At 39.4% G+C, this 22,391-nt stretch overlaps 2 protein-coding genes across 2 annotated transcripts in view; one reads left to right on the forward strand and one right to left on the reverse strand.

Annotated features, from left to right (window-relative positions):
• The window catches only part of sfxn4 (sideroflexin 4), a gene marked incomplete at its 3' end in the record, with an annotated part of 6,952 nt that extends 4,961 nt beyond the window's left edge, over positions 1–1,991 (reverse strand). The window contains exons 1-5 of the mRNA XM_038281421.1: positions 1,821–1,991; positions 1,682–1,747; positions 1,543–1,599; positions 1,438–1,464; positions 519–573 (exon numbers count right to left, since the gene is read on the reverse strand). Of these exons, the coding sequence (XP_038137349.1) occupies positions 519–573; positions 1,438–1,464; positions 1,543–1,599; positions 1,682–1,747; positions 1,821–1,859 (244 nt within the window). The remainder of the gene's footprint in view (positions 1–518; positions 574–1,437; positions 1,465–1,542; positions 1,600–1,681; positions 1,748–1,820) is intronic.
• Positions 1,992–2,530: 539 nt separating this feature from the next.
• Positions 2,531–21,839, forward strand: prdx3 (peroxiredoxin 3). Its single transcript, XM_038281414.1, has 7 exons — positions 2,531–2,682; positions 4,124–4,235; positions 7,679–7,820; positions 10,904–11,039; positions 13,650–13,753; positions 16,838–17,003; positions 21,706–21,839. Exons 1-7 carry the CDS (start codon positions 2,647–2,649, stop codon positions 21,754–21,756), a joined length of 747 nt encoding a protein of 248 aa, XP_038137342.1. The 5' UTR covers positions 2,531–2,646; the 3' UTR covers positions 21,757–21,839.
• The last annotated feature ends 552 nt before the right edge of the window (positions 21,840–22,391 follow it).

Here is a 22,391-nt window from a genome sequence, read left to right on the forward strand (position 1 = left end):
TTGCTCTTGAACACATCTTAATAAATATGTACACAGTTCTGCAGCTTAGTGGCTGATTGAGCCCTGCAGAGCAGCAGGTGGAAATATTTATATAGCCAGTCAGGGGTGAGGAGACCCCTAAGGTGACCCCTAAGGTGACCCCAAGCCCGATGGGATGCATGGACAGCCAGATCAGTGAGTTGTGAGTCCACCTGGGCATGCCCACCTCACCTCAGTGACCTTGTTCCAACATGGTAGCCGTACACCAGCTACTCTTCTCACTGCTCAAACAAAGCTAACTTATGCTGCTTGCATACAAGATTAACTCATAACCCAACTTCTTAAATCCTTCTTTCATTTTTTTTAATTAGCTGTGCGCCATAATGATCAAAATTAATTTTTAAACAGATCTATGGTGCGAATCAAAAGGTTTCACTTATTGATATAAATCTGACAATAATCATATGTTTTTGAATAAATAAGTACATTATACATCATTCTGTAAGCTGGGATAAAAATGAACATAAAAATATTCCTACCAGGAGGACGGAAAATAAGTGGAAGGACAGCACCAGAGTCAGCATGAAGAGAAGACTGTCAACAACAAGTAGAAGAAATCCCTTTTTTTTGGTCATGTTAATAACAATGACAGCAAATATACTTGCAGCCATATGGGCTCAGGTTAGCCTAAGCTATATCTATAGTTATGCTGCTATAGGCTTAGACTGCTGGAGGACATAGCGACCCCTTTTTCATCATTCTGAATCTTTTAGTTCTATGTCTGCTTCTGTCTCCTTGAACCCCGGTCAGCCTCCCAGACGGCCGCTCACACTGAGGCTGGTCCCACTGGAGGTTTCTTCTTGTTAAAAGGGAGTTTTTCCTCTCCACTGTCGCTACAAGCATGTTTAGTGTGAGGGATTACCCTCGAGTCAATGAGTCGATGCAATCAACTGGTTTTCCTTAGATAGAAATCAATTTGATTGTATGATTTGGGGAACTGTAAAGTACCTTGAGATGACTTGTGTTGTGAATTGGCGCTATAGAAATAAACTCAGTTTAAATTGATTATGTACAAATATATGAAACATATATTTAATGCTCTGAAATTCCATATCAATGCATTTTTGCACCAATTTCTCTCACATAGTTTACATTTGATCACTGCTGTGGTTTATAGAATTGAAATGTTGTGAAAGTTATACAAAATTTTGTATACACTCTGTGTATACAAAATGACAATAAAAGTAGATTAAGTCGTGCACATTTGACATCTATTTAAATATATTTAGTTACTTTCATATATTTTTTTTCATGTTGCACCCTGCTAACATTAACATGATTAAGTGTACCAAAAACTGTTACATCATTTTTTTTCAGTGAAACATCCATGCCTGTTTCTGCAGTAGATGTATGAATGAAGTGGGATGTGTGTGTATTTGTTGGTTGTTGAAAACTTACAAGTGAGAGACTCACTGCAGCCTCATCCTGTCAGAGGAGACAGAGAAGAGGGTTAGTCACTGATACATTCAGACATTCATTCCAACCTTTAAAACACAATCTGACCTTTTTATTTAGCTTCTCTCTGCTTCCAAGAAGAGCATGGGCTTTAAGTATTTCAGCCTGAGGAGATCAGGTAGAGAGCAGATTATTATGACTAGGCTTAATTCAGTCAGAGCAGATCTCCATAGTGACCCTTACTCACATCAGAGGACAGCAGCAGGCTGGGATCCAGGAGATTAAACCAGGTCTTTAATCTACTGAGGAAAGACTGTGGAAAACAGAGTTGAGTTTAACAAGCATCATGCTGCTCTGCATGTTTAAACACCACTGGGAACAGTTACCTGGCCGTGGCTTTTCCAGAGCTGCAGGTTCGGATCCATAACTAACGAAAAGTTTAATTCACACTTCCGAAGTTAAGAAAAGAACAGCAACTGTGGGGGAAAAATAATAAAGCATGTCTTTCTCATGTATCTGAGGTCAAGCTGTTTAACGAATACTTCCGGCTTCAATCACGTGTTATGAACTGTGGGTGTGTCTTTATGTTGCATTCAAAAACATAGGAAATAATATATATGCTTTCTCTTTTAGGGATACTGTTGTTACAAAGTTTTTTATTTTTTTTTATTTGGATTTCTCAGAATTTTTTGGATTTCTCAGAATTCTGAGATTAAAGTCAGAATTCTGAGTAAAAAAAAGTCAGAATTCTTAGATTAAAATCAGAACTCTGAGATTAAAACGAGAATTCTTAGATTAAAGTCAGAATTCTGACTTTTTCCCATATTAAACTGAAATAATATTTAAAAATCAGTTAACTTTTTTTCCCCCCCAAATGGCCCTAATCCTTCTCAGTACTTTTGAGTACACAGTTTGGAAAGCATTGTATAGGTTATTGCAGTCATACAGTATGCCCGCGCCACTCACAATATGGCCTCGACGCTCACGTACTGAATGCGCACCTGAAGGCAACATGACCTACACAGACGCCCCTTTTTATTCCTGGCATTATTAAGTGTTAAATATTTAGCCACTATATATTTATTGTAGTATAGAGACAAAGTAATTAAAGATATTTTTCTGTTTTATTTTAGCTTCTGAATGATATATTTTTGTCCAGCAGGTGGTTAAATGACTGGCTCAAACCGCCCTCCTGTTGTGACATAATCCAACATGGCGGCCACCGTTGGCAGACTTCTCCGCACCTCTGTGAGTAAATGTCCTGGTTTCTTCTATCTCAGGCCGTCTATCCGCTCTGTTTCACCACAGTTCACAGCTCAAAAGACGAGAATAAATGCATGTGAGCAGAAATTATAGATAAATGTTTGTTTTACGTCAGAAATGCGTCCATGACCTGCGTAAGAGCATATTTAACTCTAGGCTGCCAACCCCTGGCACGCGGGCCCCCCATGGACCCCAACACTGAAGACACATTTAATATGATTACTTTTTAGGGATTACTTCATACAGATATATGTATATATGTATATGTATGTTATGTCTGTGTTGGAAAAATACTTCTTTGCATTTATAAACTGTATGTATCAAAGAAAAAGAAAATTCAATAAAAATGACAGTGATTAAATATATTATGATTAAATTTACAGTTAGAAAAGTTTTTCTTAATGTGCAGTATAGTTTGCATGATGGCCAGTGTTTATAAGCAAAGCATTAAAATAATTTTCTTATGATGAGATGTTTTAAAAAAAGTTTAATATTAAAGTGATATTTTATATTCTTTACATTACCATGACACATGATCAAAGGTCTTACTTTTAAGATTATTAGAAATATGCCATGAAGGCAATTAAATGTCAGATTATTTCTCACTACTTTGATTCCCATGAAAAGTCATCAAAAAAATCATTATTTTTTTATATTTGAACTTTTTTGCTTGCTTGAAATTGAAATAATGCATTGTTAACCATTTATTCTAGTACGTCATTCAATCAAAAGTCAAGTTTTTTGTTGTTAGACATTATATTTTAGTGTTAAAAAATTAAGAGCCCATTGTAACATGAAACAAAAAAAAATACATTCTAAGAAATAAAATAACTGAATCAATCAAAGCTGAAATTAGTAGGCGAAACGTCACAGAAATTTGCATCGATTTAAGAAAAAATAAAAGAAAAAAAGAGGTCTTTAAAGTTATGAAAATTGCAGAGAAGTACTGATACTATTGGCTGTTTTTAATGTTATATTTATATATATTTGAGGATTGAGACCAGGCACAGCATGCTACCCCACTCATCGGCCCTTTAGCACAGTTTACTTTGACACTTTTGTAAATATCTGATGCCATCTTGATTTTTTTTTAAGCTATTTACTTTTTTCATATAAAGAGGTTGACTTGTGCAATGTCTCGAACATTCGTTCCTTAATGTTATCAGCGGGGATTTCTTAAAACCCAATCAGCAATGGCAAATGAAAAGCTGCTTTAGGAGGCATCGCCAGCTGGTAATTACAAATCCCATAATTGGGGCCAGAATGGCGGCTGCAGAAAAGCTGAGGGCGGATCTCTGAGATATCTCTAATGAAAAGAAATTAGAAAACTTTCACAGTGGAAGGTCGTGGATACTGTTGTTCCAGTTCTTCTAAATGATATATTTCTGATTCATTTATTTTGTTAACGTTCGTTATTATTTTGTAGGTACGGGCTGCAGCTGGAGGGCTGAAAGTTGCAGCTGCTTGTCAACATGGAGCTGGTGGCACTGCAAGGGTTCTTTCTGCTGCTGCCCTTCAGAGATCCAGTTTCTGCACCAGTATGTATCCCACCTCTCCCAGTTTTCAAAAACAAATATTAATCTGCTACTGAAAAACTTGAATTATTATTATTATTATTTTTTTTAATCTATCAAGTTTTGCACGAGCAGTGCAAAAACATTTTTTGTTTGTTTTTGCACTGCTGTGAACTTCCATGTCAATGTGTTTTTTTTTTTTTTTTTTTTTTTGCATCATGTTTTTCTCATACACCGTTTACATTTGATCACTACGGAAGAGGATAAGAGCCACTGGGAAAAAAAAAAAAAAAGTTAACTGATTTTTAAATTTCATTTCAGTTTAACATGGGAAAAAAAGTCAGAATTCTGACTTTTTTTCTCAGAATTCAGAGATTAAAGTCAGAATTTTGACTTTAAAGGGATAGTTCGGGATTTTTGACATGAATCTGTATGGCATCCCCATCACCAGTGTCATGCAATCCCACTGACTTACCCCTGGCAGCATCCTGTGAGCAGAGTTCTCGTCCAGCTTTGGTCAAGCCGAAAGTAGTCCGGCAGGTTTGCTAGACCCAGCGAAATAAAACGTTTCTCTTCCCAAAACATTATGTGTTCAAAAGAGTGATATTTTTGCATCCCAAAAACATTGTAGTGGAAAAAGTCACACGTCGTTATCACTTGGTCCTATTTTCTCTCTGTTCGTATCAGTGCGCGCGACACCATGACCTGACAGCTAGGGCCTACCTGTTTGATTCGCGATTGTTTACTACTGGGGAAGATGTCTGACTACGAGAGCGACGAGGAAAACATCGACTTCCACTTAGTGCCAAAGGGATATCTTTATGAACCCGAGTACACTGACGATGAACTTCGACAAATGGAGTTAGATCGGGCAGAAAGAGAGAGGGTGGATAGAGAAGTGATGGAAGCTGAAGCCGGAGCTGCAGGAGCCTCAGCTGGAGCTGCGATATCCAGGGTGGCCGACAAATCATGGTGCACTTGTTTCAAGTGCGAATTAATGCAGACAGAGGTGGAATGCTACTGTTGCCCGAGATACAGAACCTTTCCATTGATGAGGATGTCGGAGTTGCAGCAGCTGCTGTCAGAATGACGGCGCGCACTGATACGAACAGAGAGAAAATAGGACCAAGTGATAACGACGTGTGACTTTTTCCACTACAATGTTTTTGGGATGCAAAAATATCACTCTTTTGAACACATAATGTTTTGGGAAGAGAAACTTTTTATTTCGCTGGGTCTAGCAAACCTGCTGGACTACTTTCGGCTTGACCAAAGCTGGACGAGAACTCTGCTCACAGGACGCTGCCAGGGGTAAGTCAGTGGGATTGCATGACACTGGTGATGGGGATGCCATACAGATTCATGTCAAAAATCCCGAACTATCCCTTTAATCTCTGAATTCTGACAATAAAAAAAGTCAGAATTCTGACATTAAAGTCAGAATTCTGACTTTTTCCCCATACTATACTGAAATAAAATAAAAAATCAGTTAACTTTTTTTTTTTTCAGTGGCCCTAATCCTCTTCCGTAGATCACTGCTGCATTATATGGAATGGAAATGTTCCTTTCCCCTGCTAAGCTGCTGCTCATATTAACTTTCTAAAAGCTGTATTAACCTAATTTAGTTTTATATACACTCTCTGTATACAAAATAACAATAAATTCTCTACGTCTAAGAAAATTAGATGAGCAGAAATATTGAACTTTTTTTTTATTTTTTTTATCAAAACTTGTCTTTATTCTTCATAAGCCATCCTGATGGTTAAACTGCCACAGATATCATAATCCAGTTAGATGCTTCAGCTGTTCAGTAGTAGCAAAATGTAGAGAAACTTACTTTTTTATTTAAAATGACCACCTTGTAAAGGGCTTTTTTCCCCTGGAGATGTTTTGATACCTCCAGGAGTCTCCTGGATAGGCATGAAAACGTCTAAAGAAATGAACTTAAGAAAGGACCGGTTACTTTCCAATTTAAGCCTGTTTTGTGGTTTCCATGACCTGGATGACTGAAAGTTTACCCATGAAATGATCAGAATTCTGCTGGCTTTTTAAAACCAGTGGAATTTATCCCCTTTATATTTGTATTAATTTAAAATATGCTGACAGCTTTGCAGAAGCAATCATGACTTTCATGTAGCTTTTTTCTCCCAGGAAGCTTCTAGATCAGCTTCTCTGATTGGTTTACGCTCAGCATGCATCTGCAAAAGTTAAGATTTTCCAGCTCCAGCGTCGGCCGCTCTAGAGGTGCTCAGCAAGTCATCCAAATGGCAGCATGAAACCTGCAAAAAGGTTTGCTGGAGCGTTCATGTGGATGGGAGCTCTTCTTTTAGGCTCTTTGTGGGCTCAGCCATCAGAGAGGCGACTTGTTTCCTGTGGCTGATTGAAGACCAAACACTCCAATATCCCGAGCATCCAGAGGGTCAGAGTCAGCCTGATTTTATGTATTCATAACTATGTAAAGCAGCATGATCGAGCAAAGGAGGCACCATGAAAGTCCAATGCTCCTGAACCATGACATCCTTCATTGGTTATTAAACGTATTTTAGCTTTATTTTTTCATAAACTGCGGCTGGCTAGCTCAAGTGGTAAATCACCTGAATTCAGGGTTCCCGCGGGTCCTTAAAAAGTCTTAAAAGGCATTGAATTCTTCAAAATAAAACTAAGGCCAAGACCTTTCATGCTAATGCCTACTTTGTAGTTGCTTTGGGAAAAAAGCATCTGTTAAATGCACAAACATATATGTGGAAAAAAACAAAGGTGAAAACTAGGACCGAGAAAATAAACATTATGATTTATATTAATTTACTGCTGTGATTTACCAGCTGCAGAGTTCATATTACAATGTACAACATGTGACGTCTATCATAAAGTCTTTGAATTTAAGGAGTTTTTCTCCTGCTGGAAACATGAAAAAGTTGAGTTATGAAGCATTTTGACCAATTGTAAGGAGATTTTAAGGAGTTTTCCTCAAAGGGTTTGTCTTAAGTTAACCTGCTGTTCATCTGGATAATGGTTTCTACCAAAGAATAACAATTTTATTAGTTTTGTTATTTAGCTGCCATTTTCCTTATTTTGAGTTTTCTAAAATTCTTTATTTTTGTACAACACAGCAAAGACTGTTTAACTTGTATTTATACACCACTTTTTTTTTTAAGTATTTTTATTTCTCTTGTACTAGCTATTCTAAAATGGTGCAAAAATCCTTATCTGTGATTATTTTGATTTTATAAACTGTTTTCTAGCTAGAAGCTGCTGTGCAAGAGGGATTTTTCTATGCATCAGATACTTCAGCTCTTTGCAAATCAAAATTTCTCCGCTGTTTTATTCAAACCTGTCGCTGATTCCAGCCCAAACCGACCAGCGCCTTCCTCTGATGCTTGTCCAAAGAGGAGAACAAAGAGCTGTTGGAGAAATCTACAGCCTCCACTGATTAAACCAGTAAGAGACGTTTGACTTGTGTTTATCAGGCACCTCCAGATGGGCCCCTGCCGTCACTCAGCCGGCTCCTGACTTTAAGGCCACAGCTGTCCACAACGGGGAGTTCAAGGACCTGAGTCTGGCTGACTTCAAGGGCAAATACCTCGTTCTTTTCTTCTACCCGCTGGACTTGTGAGTATTTGAGAGCAACAGATGGATTTTGGATGTAAAGATGCAGAGATGGTGAGAACTTTATAATTCCCTCATCTTTTGCATCACAATTCATCAGATGTTTTAGATATTTTTTAAATTTAAAAACAAGGAACTTGTTTAGGTGTGATCCACACAGAGAATTATTCAGACAGGGTCATATAGACCTTAGAAAATGTTTTGTGTTTAACCGCCTTTACTGAGTTCATCAATCAGGGAAACTGGCCACAGTGACAATAAAAATGTTAAGAAGAAACTAAAGGTTTTAAAATCTATTTATCTCCGTAACGACTGTTGCATACGGCAGTGGTTACCAACCTTTTTTGACTTGTCTACCCCCCTTAGCCAATTTATCATAAAATGAATACCCGCTAGGTCAAATTTTTTATTTTCCAAAAATGGAAAGTACAACTGATGATAAAATGTAAAATATTTTAGTTTCCTTAACTTGAACATGTAATGCTGAGAAATTTAATTAGTTTTAATTTGAATAAAAAATAACATAAATATGTTGCCTGGAAATTAAAGGTACACTATGCAACCGGTGTTGATTTTCCAGCGAGGCTCCCCCCAGAGGGCGAAAGTAAAAGTGCACTGTCGTAAATATGCACAGCTGTTCTCCTGGTTTCTCCGTCAAGCCAGGCGCGGTTGTTTTGAGCTTAGCAGCGAATGACTAATGCTGCGTTCACACTGGACGTAGCTGGCGCGACAGAAGCAGCGAGTTTACATGCAAAGTCAATGGTTGACGCGCGTCAAGGTGCAGCAAAAGGTCCCGCAGCGCGTCTGAGCAGCTGAAGCAGCGCGTCGGGCGCGTTTAATGCTACGTTCGCTTTTATTATCCTGCTGCCTGCAGTTTGGATTATTTAGATGAAAAACACCTACCAGCTGCCGCGGTGAACCGCGAGGAGGCGAGCCGGCCAGAGGCTGCTGATGAAGGGATCCCTTCTGTCAGCGCACCGCTGGTATGTGGGGGTCTGAGCGGCTCCGACAGAAAAAATATTGAAGGCAGGATAATAATCTGAATGAACTGACTGCACCGATTACGTTTTCAGGTGTATTTTCTCACTTAAACACATATTAAAACTACTTTATTCCCACTGATCACAGCAAATATAGCTGCAAGGCAGAGAAAGGATAGTGAAGCTCCGCCCAACGCGCGTCAGACACACTTTTGCACCGCGCAGCCAGAGCAGCAAAGCTGCTTCAGCCGCGCGTCAGAACTAACTGGTACAAGCAGCAAAAATGAAGCAGCAGACGCGATTTTGCTGCTTTTGCTGCGTCCGGTGTGAAAGCAGCGCTGCACAAAGATCGCCACTGTGCTAGCAACGAGCATGCTTTTAACTGGGGGCGTGTAGCAGTTCTCGCCGTAAAGCAAGACTGACTCTCGCGAGACTTCTGAGCCTGTGGGTGCGGGTCGGTGCTCCTGCAGTTGCAAGTGCGGTGTTTCCCCCACAGACCACCAGGGCGGCCGAGAAAACCTTTGTTCAACCTGAAATGACTCATTTAATCATCCAAAACGATATGGAACACATTAATTAACTGAAACATGTTGCATAGTGTGCCATTAAGTACTGAAACAAATACAAAATAAAAAAAATAGAGCACTTCTGATAAAGTACCTTATACACACATCTAAACTTGACCAATCAGGAAAAAAATTAACAAAATAATATTGAAATTCACTTTCATTTTTACTTTGTTTTCATCGTTTGCTGTGTGTTAATGAAACACTTCACCTCTTCTGATCTTTCTCTTGGCCCCTGCGTCCCCGCTCTCGCTTGCAGAGAACTAGTGCAGGTGCACAGCGCTAATTCCCACTTTAGCCTTTCATGTAAATGTTGGTTAGGACATTTTCTTTTTATCTTTTTAATTCATTTAATTTTGCATCTGGGTCCTTAAAGAGCAAAACACACCCCACCCCTATGTTATTGTATTTCTTGTATCTGGGAAGTAAAGTATTTATTGTTTTCACGTACCCCCTGCAATGCATTGATTGACCAGTTTGGGTAATAGTGCCCCTGGTTGGAAATCATTGGCATACGGCAGAGGTAACCAATTAATAATCAGCATCCGATTAAAGAAAATAATCAACCCGTAAAGCGCCGGAGACATTTTTAATTGTAATCCGTCACTCTAAACAAAATTTAACACTGAAATAAAATTTAGGCATTTATGCATCCATGTTATACATTTAATTTTTTTATTAAAAAATATAAAGGAATAGAACATTTTCCCATTTTAAAATCTAAATTGTTTTTGAAGTAGAGAACAACAATCATTCAGTTTGGTATATAGACAATTTCCTGATTCACATATTTTATAAAAAACCTGAACTGAATTTTATTACTTTTTTTCTGTCTTAATGTTGGCAGTGGGCTTTAGGCTGCCCTGCAAGGCTTTAAACCTGGGTTTGAATGGAGACTAAGCCATTCTAAAGCACATATCAAGGAGCTCATTCTGAGCCTGGATCCAGATTTATTGTTGAATCTGTTCATGGTGGAGAATCCTGCTTCACAGCAGCAGGTTGAGCCAAACATCCTCTAAATGTGCAGGGTCATCTTTGAGCACCATTTCACTTTTCTTTCACCGGTTCACCGCAGTTCTTCCAGCAGTCCACACATTCTCTGCTCTCTTTTTCTCATCGTCTTCTCCTTCTTTCCCATCGCCCGGCTTGTCGCAGGTTTGCCTGCTGTGTCTAAAAGTAGCAGCAGCAGCAACCCAGACTGAAAGCAGCTCATTGGCTCATTTGGATCATGTGTAGTCTGGTTCCGGACGCTCTGGAGGGCTTTTACCGTATTAACAGGAGAAACGGCGCAAGTCGCATTTAGACACTGTCGTCGGACAACATGCGGTAATTCAGGTTTTAAATCCGGTTGGGTCCGTGACCTCTGGCATACGGTGTCGGCAGCATCATTCTGAGGGTCTGTTTCATTGCTACCAGTGCATTGCACTAAGCAGATTAGGTACAGCGGGAGAACGTTGACTTTTACCTCAAATCGACATGGAGAGATGAGTTAGGATCTTAAAGGATCTTAAAGAGGCTTCTGTTCTCTTTGTCTCTGCAGTACGTTTGTTTGCCCGACGGAGATCATTTCGTTCAGCGACAAGGCCAGCGAGTTTCACGACATCAACTGCGAGGTGGTGGGAGTGTCTGTGGATTCTCACTTCACCCACCTGGCCTGGATCAACACGCCACGAAAGGTGAACACAATCATTCCAAAAAAAAACAAGAGCAAAGCTTGATTCAGTGTTGGACTGTAGAATGTTTGAGGGATTTCATGTGAAATGCAGGTACAGGTGCTGGTCATAAAATTAGAATATCATGAAAAAGTAGATTGATTTCAGTAATTCCATTTAAAAAGTGAAACTTGTATATTATATTCATACATTACATACAAACTCATATATTTCAGATGTTTATTTTGTTTAATTTTGATGATTACAAATGACAACAAATGAAAATCTCAAATTCATCATATCAGAAAATTAGAATATTGTGAAAAGGTTCAAAATTGATGGCCCCTGGTGCCACACTCTAATCAGCTAATTAACTCAAACCACCTGCAAAAGCCTTTAAATGGTCTTTCAGTCTAGTTCTATAGGCTACACAATCATGGGGAAGACTGCTGACTTGACAGTTGTCCAAAAGACGACCATCGACACCTTGCACAAGGAGGGCAAGACACAAAAGGTCATCGCTAAAGAGGCTGGCTGTTCACAGAGCTCAGTGTCCAAGCACATTAATAGAGAGGCGAAGGGAAGGAAAAGATGTGGTCGAAAAAAGTGTACAAGCAAGAGAGATAACCGCACCCTGGAGAGGATTGTGAAACAAAACCCATTCAAAAATGTGGGGGAGATTCACAAAGAGTGGACTGCAGCTGGAGTGAGTGCTTCAAGAACCACCACACACAGACGTATGAAAGACATGGGTTTCTGCTGTCGCATTCCTTGTGTCAAGCCACTCTTGAACCACAGACAGCGTCAGAAGCGTCTTGCCTGGGCTAAAGAGAAACAGGACTGGACTGCTGGTGAGTGGTCCAAAGTCATGTTCTCTGATGAAAGTAAATTTTGCATTTCCTTTGGAAATCAAGGTCCCAGAGTCTGGAGGAAAAGAAGAGAGGCACTTCATCCACGTTGCTTGAAGTCCAGTGTAAAGTTTCCACAGTCAGTGATGGTTTGGGGTGCCATGTCATCTGCTGGTGTTGGTCCATTGTGTTTTCTGAGGTCCAGGGTCAACGCAGCCACATACCAGGAAGTTTTAGAGCACTTCATGCTTCCTGCAGCTGACCAACTTTTTGGAGATGCAGATTTCATTTTCCAACAGGACTTGGCACCTGCACACAGTGCCAAAGCTACCAGTACCTGGTTGAAGGACCATGGTATCCCTGTTCTTAATTGGCCAGCAAACTCTCCTGACCTTAACCCCATAGAAAATCTATGGGGTATTGTGAAGAAGAAGATGCAATACACCAGACCCAACAATTCAGAAGAGCTAAAAGCCACTATTAGAGCAACCTGGGCTATCATAACACCTGAGCAGTGCCACAGACTGATCGACTCCATGCCACGCCGCATTGCTGCAGTAATACAGGCCAAAGGAGGCCCAACTAAATACTGAGTGCTGTACATGCTCATACTTTTCATGTTCATACTTTTCAGTTGGCCAACATTTCTATAAATCCTTTGTTTTTATTGGTCTTCAGTAATATTCTAATTTTCTGATATGATGAATTTGAGATTTTCATTTGTTGTCATTTGTAATCATCAAAATTAAACAAAATAAACATCTGAAATATATGAGTTTGTATGTAATGTATGAATATAATATACAAGTTTCACTTTTTAAATGGAATTACTGAAATCAATCTACTTTTTCATGATATTCTAATTTTATGACCAGCACCTGTAAATCTTTCAGAAAAAGGTTTTAAGATTACCCACAGCCCAGGATGGAAAGAATTCAACTGGAAATTAAGAATGAGATGTTTTAAAACTCCTTTTAGTATCTCAAAATATTACAGACATGTCTCAAATTTATGCTGGAGGAACTGTAATCAGATTGGGGACCACACTCACATTTTTTGGAACTGTCCAGTACTGATTCCCATTTTGGCAAGGGAGCCAGACAGAAATTAAAAGAATACTTATGTTTGCTTTACCACTGAACCCGCTGTACTGTATATTAGGCTTGATCCCAAAAGAAAATATTGGGAAAAGGGAAGCCCAATTACTACAGATTCTGCTATTAGTAGCATGGAAAATGATAACTCTGTCTTGGCTTAAACCTCTGCCCCCAACCCTTCAACAACGGCAAGAAAGGGTGAAGAATGGGTATAAAATGGAGAAGATGACAGCATAACTTCATGTGAAAATGGACATATTCTTGGAAGTGTGGGCCCCAGCTATTGACTACTTCGGATGGCCACACAGATAAAGAGCCTCATATGCTAAAAAAATTATATCAGGGCCGGTTGTTTATATTTCCCCTCTTTTATGGTACACTAGACATAGACACCTCCCGTTTGTGGGAGCTAATGAAGACCCCTCTAAGAACTGTCAGTTGCTGAAACGGATTCGAATGTTTGCTGAGTCCCATTCCTTTTTACTTTATTTATTTTATTGTATTTTATTTTTTCTCCACTACTTTTGGGTTTGATGTTCTCTGTAGTTGCATATATGAAGATACCTTTGTATATATGTTGGATTTATTACATTCTTAAATAAAGAATGTAAAAAAAGAAATGCAGGTAAATCTGGATCTGCAGCTGTATGTCTGTGTTAAAGGTTAATGTTTCGGGTTTGATTTTCCAGGCTGGAGGTTTAGGACATATCCACATCCCTCTACTGTCAGACCTCAACAAGCAGATCTCCAGGGACTACGGGGTGCTTCTGGAGGGCCCGGGCATCGCACTGAGGTTAGGACGTCCAATCCTATTAATTTAAATATACATCCTAAGTTTGATCAGGGTTCCCACGGGTCCTTAAAAAGTCTAAAACTGCATTTTATTCTTCTAAATAAAATTAAGGCCTTAATTGGTATTAAAATGTCTTAAATCAGTCTTTCGTACGTCTTAATTTTTAAAACATCATAAATAGGATTTTTTTTATTACGATTTATTTTTGTAATCTAAATAAAACGTTATAATTGACCTTGTTTTATTTTATTTAAAAAAATAACGGTTCGCCATTATTGGTTCCGTCCCGATAGCGGAACCAATAAAAGCGTTGTTGCGGCCGGGACATTTGGGAGATGCACCATTAACTTTTTGTCTGGAAAATATGAGCAAGTGTAAATGTAACCAAAATTGTCTCCAGCCAAGAGTTTTCTCCACGGCTAAAACCAGGGAACATACATGAGGAACAGTGGATTTAGTGCAAGAAGTCATTCAAGCTCAGAACAATGGGAATTAAGGCAGTGGAGTCGCACATGCGAAGCACGAAACACAAAGCGTCAAAATGGAGTTACAGAGAAACAGCCGGTATTTCTCAGTTTAGTTCCACCCTTGTCTCTGCAACGCCTCCACTTATCACCAAATCAAACATACTAAGAAAACCATACAAAGAAAAATAGCTGCAAAAAAGACTTAGCACTGGTTATGTTGGGGCTTTAAAACTGATTTGTTTTGTTCCCTGCTAAAACAAAGTTTGTGAATTCAGTTCAATAATTGTTCAAATATATCTGTCATTTGTGTGTTTTTAGCTTTCTTCCTGTATGGGAAGCTTTTAAAATTTGAAACATTAGTGCAGTGGTTTATGTTAAAATAAACCTTTGGGTTAAGTTGTCGCAAGCAGGTTTTTCTTGTGTTTCTTGTGAATTTGGTCTTACATTTTTATTTCAAGTGGCATTAAAAAGTCTTAAAAAGTCTTGAATTTAACTTGCCTTATGCTGTAGGAACCCATATTGCAATGGTGTCTCTAAACGTGTAAAGCTGATAAATGAGATTTTCTTCAACATATGGCTCCACAAAGTTTTAACAGCGTCTGTATGCTAGGATACAATCGCAATACACCCCTACTTTCACCCACTGCCCACACACGCAGCAGTGGTTAGGACTTAACAATCTTCAGTAGGAATTAGGTACATAAAGGACGGTGTATTTACTACACATGCGTCAGATATGTGCCACCATGAAAGAGGAGACAAAGCTTTTTTTTTTTTTTTTTTTCTCATTAAAACAACCACCATTGAGTCTGAAATTGTAGAAAGGGATTTAATTTGAGCTCGGTTAACTATCGTTTTCCTTTATTAGGTATGATTAGTCTTTAAAAGTGATTATTAAACCTGGCTGACATTTTTGTGTGTAATAAATATACTAATAACCATGTCAGCATCTGAAATTTCTCCTTTTTAAAGGAAAAGTTCAGTCGGCATAGAATGATCAATGGGTCAATATTTATACCTAAAACTAATACGTTCGCGATGATTTAATGAATTTAGCGTTAATCAGTAAAAAAATAAAAATAATAATTTTGGTCGTGATCACAGAGTCCTGGAGCGGCCATTTTTGCCCAAATGTAGTAACCCCTCCCTCCTGCCATCTTCCAGCAGTGACGTCACGGTGCGGTAAGCCTAGCGCCATTCTACCCGCTTTACAAGCAAAATCAATGGGAACTACTAGACACATCTGCAATCAGTAACAATTATTGGAAGATTCCCAGAGGACTTCACCATTGGGGTAAAAAAAAAACGATTTTGGATCGATTCCTTTACATCTTTGCAAAATCGATCTCTAGGGAATGAGATCGATTAGTTAGTGACGTGCGTGACGTTCACATTCAAATTAGCAGGAAAGATGCACTCAAGATTACTTCAAGCCAGACAGCTGCAAATATAGTCAATAGGTCGACTGAAGACATTAACAAATGGGGGCTGACCAGAAAAAACCCTGTAGTTGTTACAGATAACGCTGCAAATACGGTTTGTGCAGTGAAGATAATGCAGCTCGCAGCTGCAGTGGTTATTATCGCAGCTGCGATTGAGGCTTCACTTTTTCACTTTTCACAAATAAGTTTGCAGTTTTGAGACATTTTTGTTCACATCTCAAGTTTAAACTGTCTGATTTACAAGTTTGCACTTGGTGTTTAATATGACAGGAAAAAAATAAAATACTTAAACATTTTTGAAATGCAGTTGAACCACTTTCATTATTGTAAAAACAGATTGAATCGATTTAGAACTGTATTAATCAAAATATAATTTGAGACTTTTGCGAAAATACCCAGCCCTATTCACCATTGAAATTCGCCAGAGCTATAGTGAAACTGACAATGCCCACGTGCATGGCAGCTGGATGCTGGAATACATTGGGTAAAAGTGAAAAAAAAGAGTTAATTGACCTTCTCGATTCCTGATCCTCCACGGACGGGTTGGTCGTTGGATCGCCAACTTGAAGAGGGAGGATTTGCCATCGAACTTCTGGCCAGAGAAAAAACCTGTAATATGTAGCCAACATTTAGAAGAAGAATGTTTTCCAGATGACTTGGATAATAGCGCGTTGTGACAAACACCAGATACAGCACTGGGACTTGATCAACAGCCGATACCGCACCGTGACGTCACAAACCAGTAGGTGGCAGTAGTGTTCTTTGACAAACATGGATGCCTCCAGGAAAGCGCATTCAAATGAAATTACTCTTAATTAAAAACACTTAGCATTTATTGAACAGGATGTAATAATTTCACGTTTAAAGTACTTTCAGAAGTTTGAATTCTGAATATGACCTTTTCTTTTAAGGGGCCAGATTTATGCCCTCTACCCCTTATGTCCATTAGTTCTACATACAAAGGGGAATTGGGACATCACTACCCTCTAAGGAATGCACAAAATGAAGGGGTCAGCTTAAAAAGTATTGCTATTGTGTTTGTCTACATAACACACTCAGCTATGTAGGTGTGATTTCGAAAGTCAAAGGGTTAAATAAAAAAAAATAAAAAAAACTTCTTTAAGGTTATTACAGAATGCCAGCTGTCTTCCATTAACCTGCCATTTGTGCTTCAGGGGCTTGTTCATCATTGACCCAAACGGCGTGGTGAAACACATGAGTGTGAACGACCTGCCGGTCGGACGCTGCGTTGAAGAGACCCTGCGTTTGGTGAGGGCGTTCCAGTTCGTCGAGACGCACGGGGAGGTTTGTCCGGCCAGCTGGACCCCGGAGTCTCCAACGGTGAGTATCAGAGAACGCACCAAAAAATGATGCTGTTGCCTCCAGCTTCATCCGATTTATTATTGCGAAACGCTTCGATTTTCCTCTCATTTGCAAAAACTGGAGTTTTTGGATTATTTAACTGGACCTGAAGGTTGGAGGTGTTTTAATTAGCGGTGTCCTCATACAACTTTTTCCATTTCTGATTGGATATTGACCTGATACAATATCGGCATGACTCGTGTATAGTTTTATTACTTAAAGCTACAGTGTGTAATAATTACAGGGATATAAAGTCAGAAATTTAATATATTATACATAACTATGTTATTTATCATCACCTACGAGCTCAGCCTTTTAACCATAATATTTGCGTTGCCTTAGAATTCGTTATTTATAATTACATAGGAGCGGGTCTCGCAGCCATGGGGGCAGACATCTTTGCGCTACGGCAAGCGCAGAGGCAACAAACTAGCGATTGCGAGATCTCCCATTACGCTCGAAAATAACTACGGCAAGTTGAGAGAGATTAACTGAGACGGTACTGAACAGTAGATGGCAGTATTATGCCTGAGAAGCGTTTAGTCTGCCTGAAACCAAAGAAGAAGAAGAAGCAGGTATACTGCGCCTCAGTAACAAGAAAGGTGAACAAGGCGGCAGGCGTGAGTGACTTTGCAAACTGTTTGGCACTGTGTGGCCAAACATCAGACGAATGGAGGATCATGCCTACTCTGTATCACAACGAAAAGCGGCGGACACCGAACCCCCGTCATCTAAGAAGCGGAAACACGACGAGAATAAACGCAAGCGTGAGAAGAAACGGCAAAAAACACGGATCAACATTGGCACGGCATTTACACGATGGAAGTCACTGATGGAGGAAAAAGGTTTTCAAAGTGACGCTCAAGTTGCCAGTTTTCTCTTGGACAGGTAATTAATCCTACACACACAATTGTCTAATATCACTGCAGTTTTTGGAGTACAGGATGCTCAGACCTGTCTAAAACAATAACATGCTGCGTGATGATGCTGTTACTCTCCAGTATACTTATTCAGCAACGTCCCTGACGTTTCACAGGTAATGATTCAGTAATTTTCTGTAAAATAATTTTCTGGATATATACCTCGGTTACTTCTCTCCGGCTCCTTTGGAGATCTTCAAGCCTTTCCTCCTCTGCTCTAGTCACCCCGCTGGCACCCCTCCCTCGCCTGGCCCTAGCTGCACGCCCTCGCCCTCTTCCTCTCCCTCTTCCTCGCCTTGTAACCCCCGTGCCACAAACAAGACTTGGACTCTGTAAACGGGGAATATATATTCTTCTAGCGAACACAATCTCGCTGTTAAACTAATGACTACAATTCCTTCGTCTGTTTATATCACCATGCAAAGCAGCTCACCAAAATGTCACAACGACGTAGAAAAAATAACGGGTATATTTATTATCTAAAGTCTACATGAAATCTATACCCTACACAGACTAATGAAATACTATCTGTAAAATTATCTATGTAAACAAACCTCATCACTTGAGAAGGTAGGTGATTCCGACGTCGTGGAAGACATTTTGTCCCGTAACGCTCGCCGTACTGTTGGGGGGGAGAAGCGGTGGGGGGGAGATGTTCATGTTGCTGCGGTCTGCAGTCTGGACGTTAGATGTCGCTGAAAATTACACACTGTAGCTTTAATTAAGCCTTTTCTATCATCCCACCCTATTAAATAAAACAAGAGATATTTCTTATTCTCCAGAGTTAATTAAACTTTAAAGAAAATCAAGTGTTAGTGAGCTTTCCCATACCATAAATTTTAAAGGGAGAATCAGAATCAGAAATACTTTAATAATCCCAGAGGGAAAATTACGATCTGTTCGGATATACATTTTTTGGCTGATCCCAGACTAATTTCATTTATCAGTATTGTATTGCACATCCGTAGTTTGAATCTTTTTGAAAGCCAAACTTGAGCCCGAAATTTCTTCTTTTTTTTTTGTGTGTGTCGTCATATGCCTTCAGCATAGGCCTGCCCCCTATAGAAAAAACAAAAAGAGAAGCTGCAACTGTATCGTCAACCTAGCGACTTTGTTGCTATATTTAGCTGCTTTTTAGACCCTCTGGTGACTTTTTTTTTTTTTTTCTTTTCTCAAAAAAGTCACTTGTGACTTTTTTCCTGTCTTGTTGTTTTTCAAATTTGTCATTTGGGCCACAAACTTGGTCACTACAAATGGTTAGGATCTTCTTAAATCTGCTATTTATAAGCCAACTATCAGGTTCATTTCAGACATGAAATGATATTTTTGGTTGTCTGTAGGATCTAATTTAGAGGAGTTAATATTTCCTCATCTTTAGCATTAACTCGAGGACTTTTAAACCTGCTGGTCCAAAACGGTCTGCTATCTGAAACCAAAACACCAGATAAGTTTAATTTGCAACAGTACCATGTTGTTAGTTTCCTAAAGGCCGCTAAACCTGTTGCTTTAAGCTTTTAATAAGCTGAGTTCATTACTTTGTATGTTAGCAGATCCTGCTAACTTGTATTTTCTAGTTCATGCTTATGTGAGGATGTTCTAATGGAGAGCATTATGCAGTGGAAATGAACTGCATAAGAGCTTCGATGTGTTTAATATGATGATTTCATGCAACACACCCTGATGACTCTATTCCTTCAGTTATGCATCTAATTCTGTAGCAAAAGCGGCAAGAAAACATCTGCTTTGTGTTTTTAGTAAATCAAAACCACTGTTTGGTTTATCATATAACAAATTCTTATCAGTTCTTTATTTGTAAAACCTTTTTTTTTTTTTTTTAAACATGATGCAACATGGTACGGACCCTTTGTTTTAATGTAAATGTCCTCAACAGCTGAATCATTTCGCCCAAAATTTAAATAAATTTTTTCTTGCATTAGCCACAATCTTGCCTTTTTCACTCCAGGATTTCTGTTTTTCACAGCTTTTTTTGTCAATAGTCAAAGGACTTTACTATAACCTGGTGCTCACTATCGTGCATGGATCTGTGCGCTAGCTGAAACTCTCCATACTCCATTTTGCTACATTGGAAATGCAATTAATGAAAGCAGGACCTAATTTCCAGGTCGGTTACACATAGTGAGGAAAATTGTCATCATAGCTGCATGTCCATTGTAAAAAAAAAAAAAAAAAAAATTGCTATACCTTCAATGAAAATTACAGACGCCTCCATGATTTCTAAGTGGGAGAACTTACAAAATAGGGGGGTGTTGGTTTTCCTCACTTTAACTGGACTGGTTTGTTATTTTCCTTCTGCAGCAGGTCAAGGTATGGATACAAACATCTGTAAAATAAACATTTTAGGAGGAAGGAAAAACCAGGCTTGAGTGTGGTTGCTGCTGCAGCCCCTGAGAGGGAACCATGTTCCTCAGTTCCACCTGCAGAAACCTTTAAACTCTAGACAGTGAGACTGGAATAGGTCCCCATTGTTCTTTGGCACCTGCGATGGACTGGCGACCTGTCCAGGGTGGACCCCGCCTCTCGCCCATTGACAGTTGGAGATAGGCACAAGCACCCCTCGCGACCCAACTCAGGACAAGCGTGTCAGATAATGAATGGATGTTCTTTGGCACATTTCTTAAGTTGATTCATGTTAGAGAAGCTAAGCAGCTATGTGTTGGCGTTAACTCTGACCTTTGATTGGACTGTTCTACATTCACTGTAGCTCTGCAGGCTGGAATGTGAACTAGTTCTGCTCTCTTTAGCTGTTTTTTTTATTTTGGAAAGTCCTGAATCCATGTCTGCTAAAGAAAAACATCCCCACAGCATGGTCCTGCCACCACCTTGTTTATTAGGGATGGAACGGTTTATGAAAACCGTCCGAACCGTTCGATTCACGTGTGTTGCATTCGGTTCATGCGCTGCTCCTTTTTGGTCATAGGCGAGGCGTTTACACTCCAGAGCAGAAGGTGGCGGTACTGCGACCAAAGCCAACCACCAGTAGTAAACAAGAAGAAGCAGTGTAGCCGGGTGTAGCAGAAAAAAATCAGCTGTTGTGGAGAATTGTGTGGGTATGGCGAGTGGGAAAGAACAGGAGTTGGAAGACGCGCCAGCAGCACTTTATAGGTCTGCTGTATGGGACCACTTTGCATTTAGAGTGACCTACGATGACGTACCAGACCACCTGCACAAAGCAAAGCCTACAGCCTCCGCTGTGGCTCCCGTCCGCTCCGAGTCCCTTGGAGATCATAGAGGGCATGCGCCAGATGATTAAATTCAAAGGAGCAAAACATGCGGAAATGATCCATGGATCATTAAAAATTATTCCAATTCATTTTTTTTTTTCATTAATTTCATTATTTTTTTTATGGGATTTCAGGGTAACAATCAACATATACCGAACTTAAAACCATGACCACGAAACCGTAAACCGAACCGTGGATTTTGTGAACAGTTCCACCCCTAATATACATCCACTGTAGTTCTGCTCTCTTTAGCTAGTTTTATTTAGGAAAAGTCCCGATTCAACGCCTGCTAAAGAAAAACATCCCCACCGTGTTTATGTGCATAGTGTGTCCACACTATGCACATAAACACGGTGGTGGCAGGACCATGGTAGGTACTAAGGATTTAAAATTGACTAATTACCTTATAGAAACCTGGTCTCATAAGATCAAACAGTATTTGAACAAATTGTTTTCCTATACGCCTCAGTTATACAATATAAATCATTGGTGTCTCATTCTTATTTCCTTCCTTTTCAGATCAAACCAACCCCTGAAGGATCAAAGGAGTACTTCGAGAAGGTCAACTGAGTTCACAACAGCCTGAAAGTAGAGACGATTAAAGCCTCTGATCTTAGTTTGCAGTTCACTAATAAATCCTTTGGACCATTTTGTGTTTTCTACCTCTTTGATTTTAATTTTAAGTCGCACTATGATGCACCGTCTACAGATAATAAACACACTGAATGACCCCTGTACATAAACATGTTTATTTTCTTTTTACAGCGAGTTAATATGCAGGTTCAAAATGTCTGACATTGGTACACAACATGAAGTGCCAAAATCAACCAGAGTGGGAGAGAACTGGAAATTAGAAAAAAAAAAAAAAAAAGGCGTTTGCCACTTCTCATACAAGTAGGGTACATACTGTATTTACAGAAAAATGATGGTGGGGGGGCATCAGAAACACTCTGCAGCACAGTGTGGTGATGAAAACATCTAGTTTTAGGTGTACATAAACTTTACTTTGTACAGTATGTTTGCAAAAAAACGACGCATCGCCTTGTTCCTTCAGATAAAATGAACGCCAGCTTTATCCCAAAAAAAAACAAAAAGCCCTAAAAACAAACGAAGTGGAAAAAAAATTTGATTTTGTTTTAAAAACGGAAGAATGGAGGCAGATGAGATGGTTTTAACGTGAAAACTTCATGCAGTTTCAGGCGAGC

This window comes from Cyprinodon tularosa, unplaced genomic scaffold (assembly GCF_016077235.1).
Source record: "Cyprinodon tularosa strain WSP-4 unplaced genomic scaffold, ASM1607723v1 ctg170, whole genome shotgun sequence".
NCBI lineage: Eukaryota > Metazoa > Chordata > Actinopteri > Cyprinodontiformes > Cyprinodontidae > Cyprinodon > Cyprinodon tularosa.

Bases quoted from the DNA above. Each gene is read 5' to 3' on its own strand.
- prdx3 (XM_038281414.1), top strand. From the start codon at position 2,647: ATGGCGGCCACCGTTGGCAGACTTCTCCGCACCTCT. The intron at 11,040-13,649 runs GTGAACACAATC...TTGATTTTCCAG, and splicing joins GGATCAACACGCCACGAAAG to GCTGGAGGTTTAGGACATAT. The intron at 17,004-21,705 runs GTGAGTATCAGA...CTTCCTTTTCAG, and splicing joins GGACCCCGGAGTCTCCAACG to ATCAAACCAACCCCTGAAGG.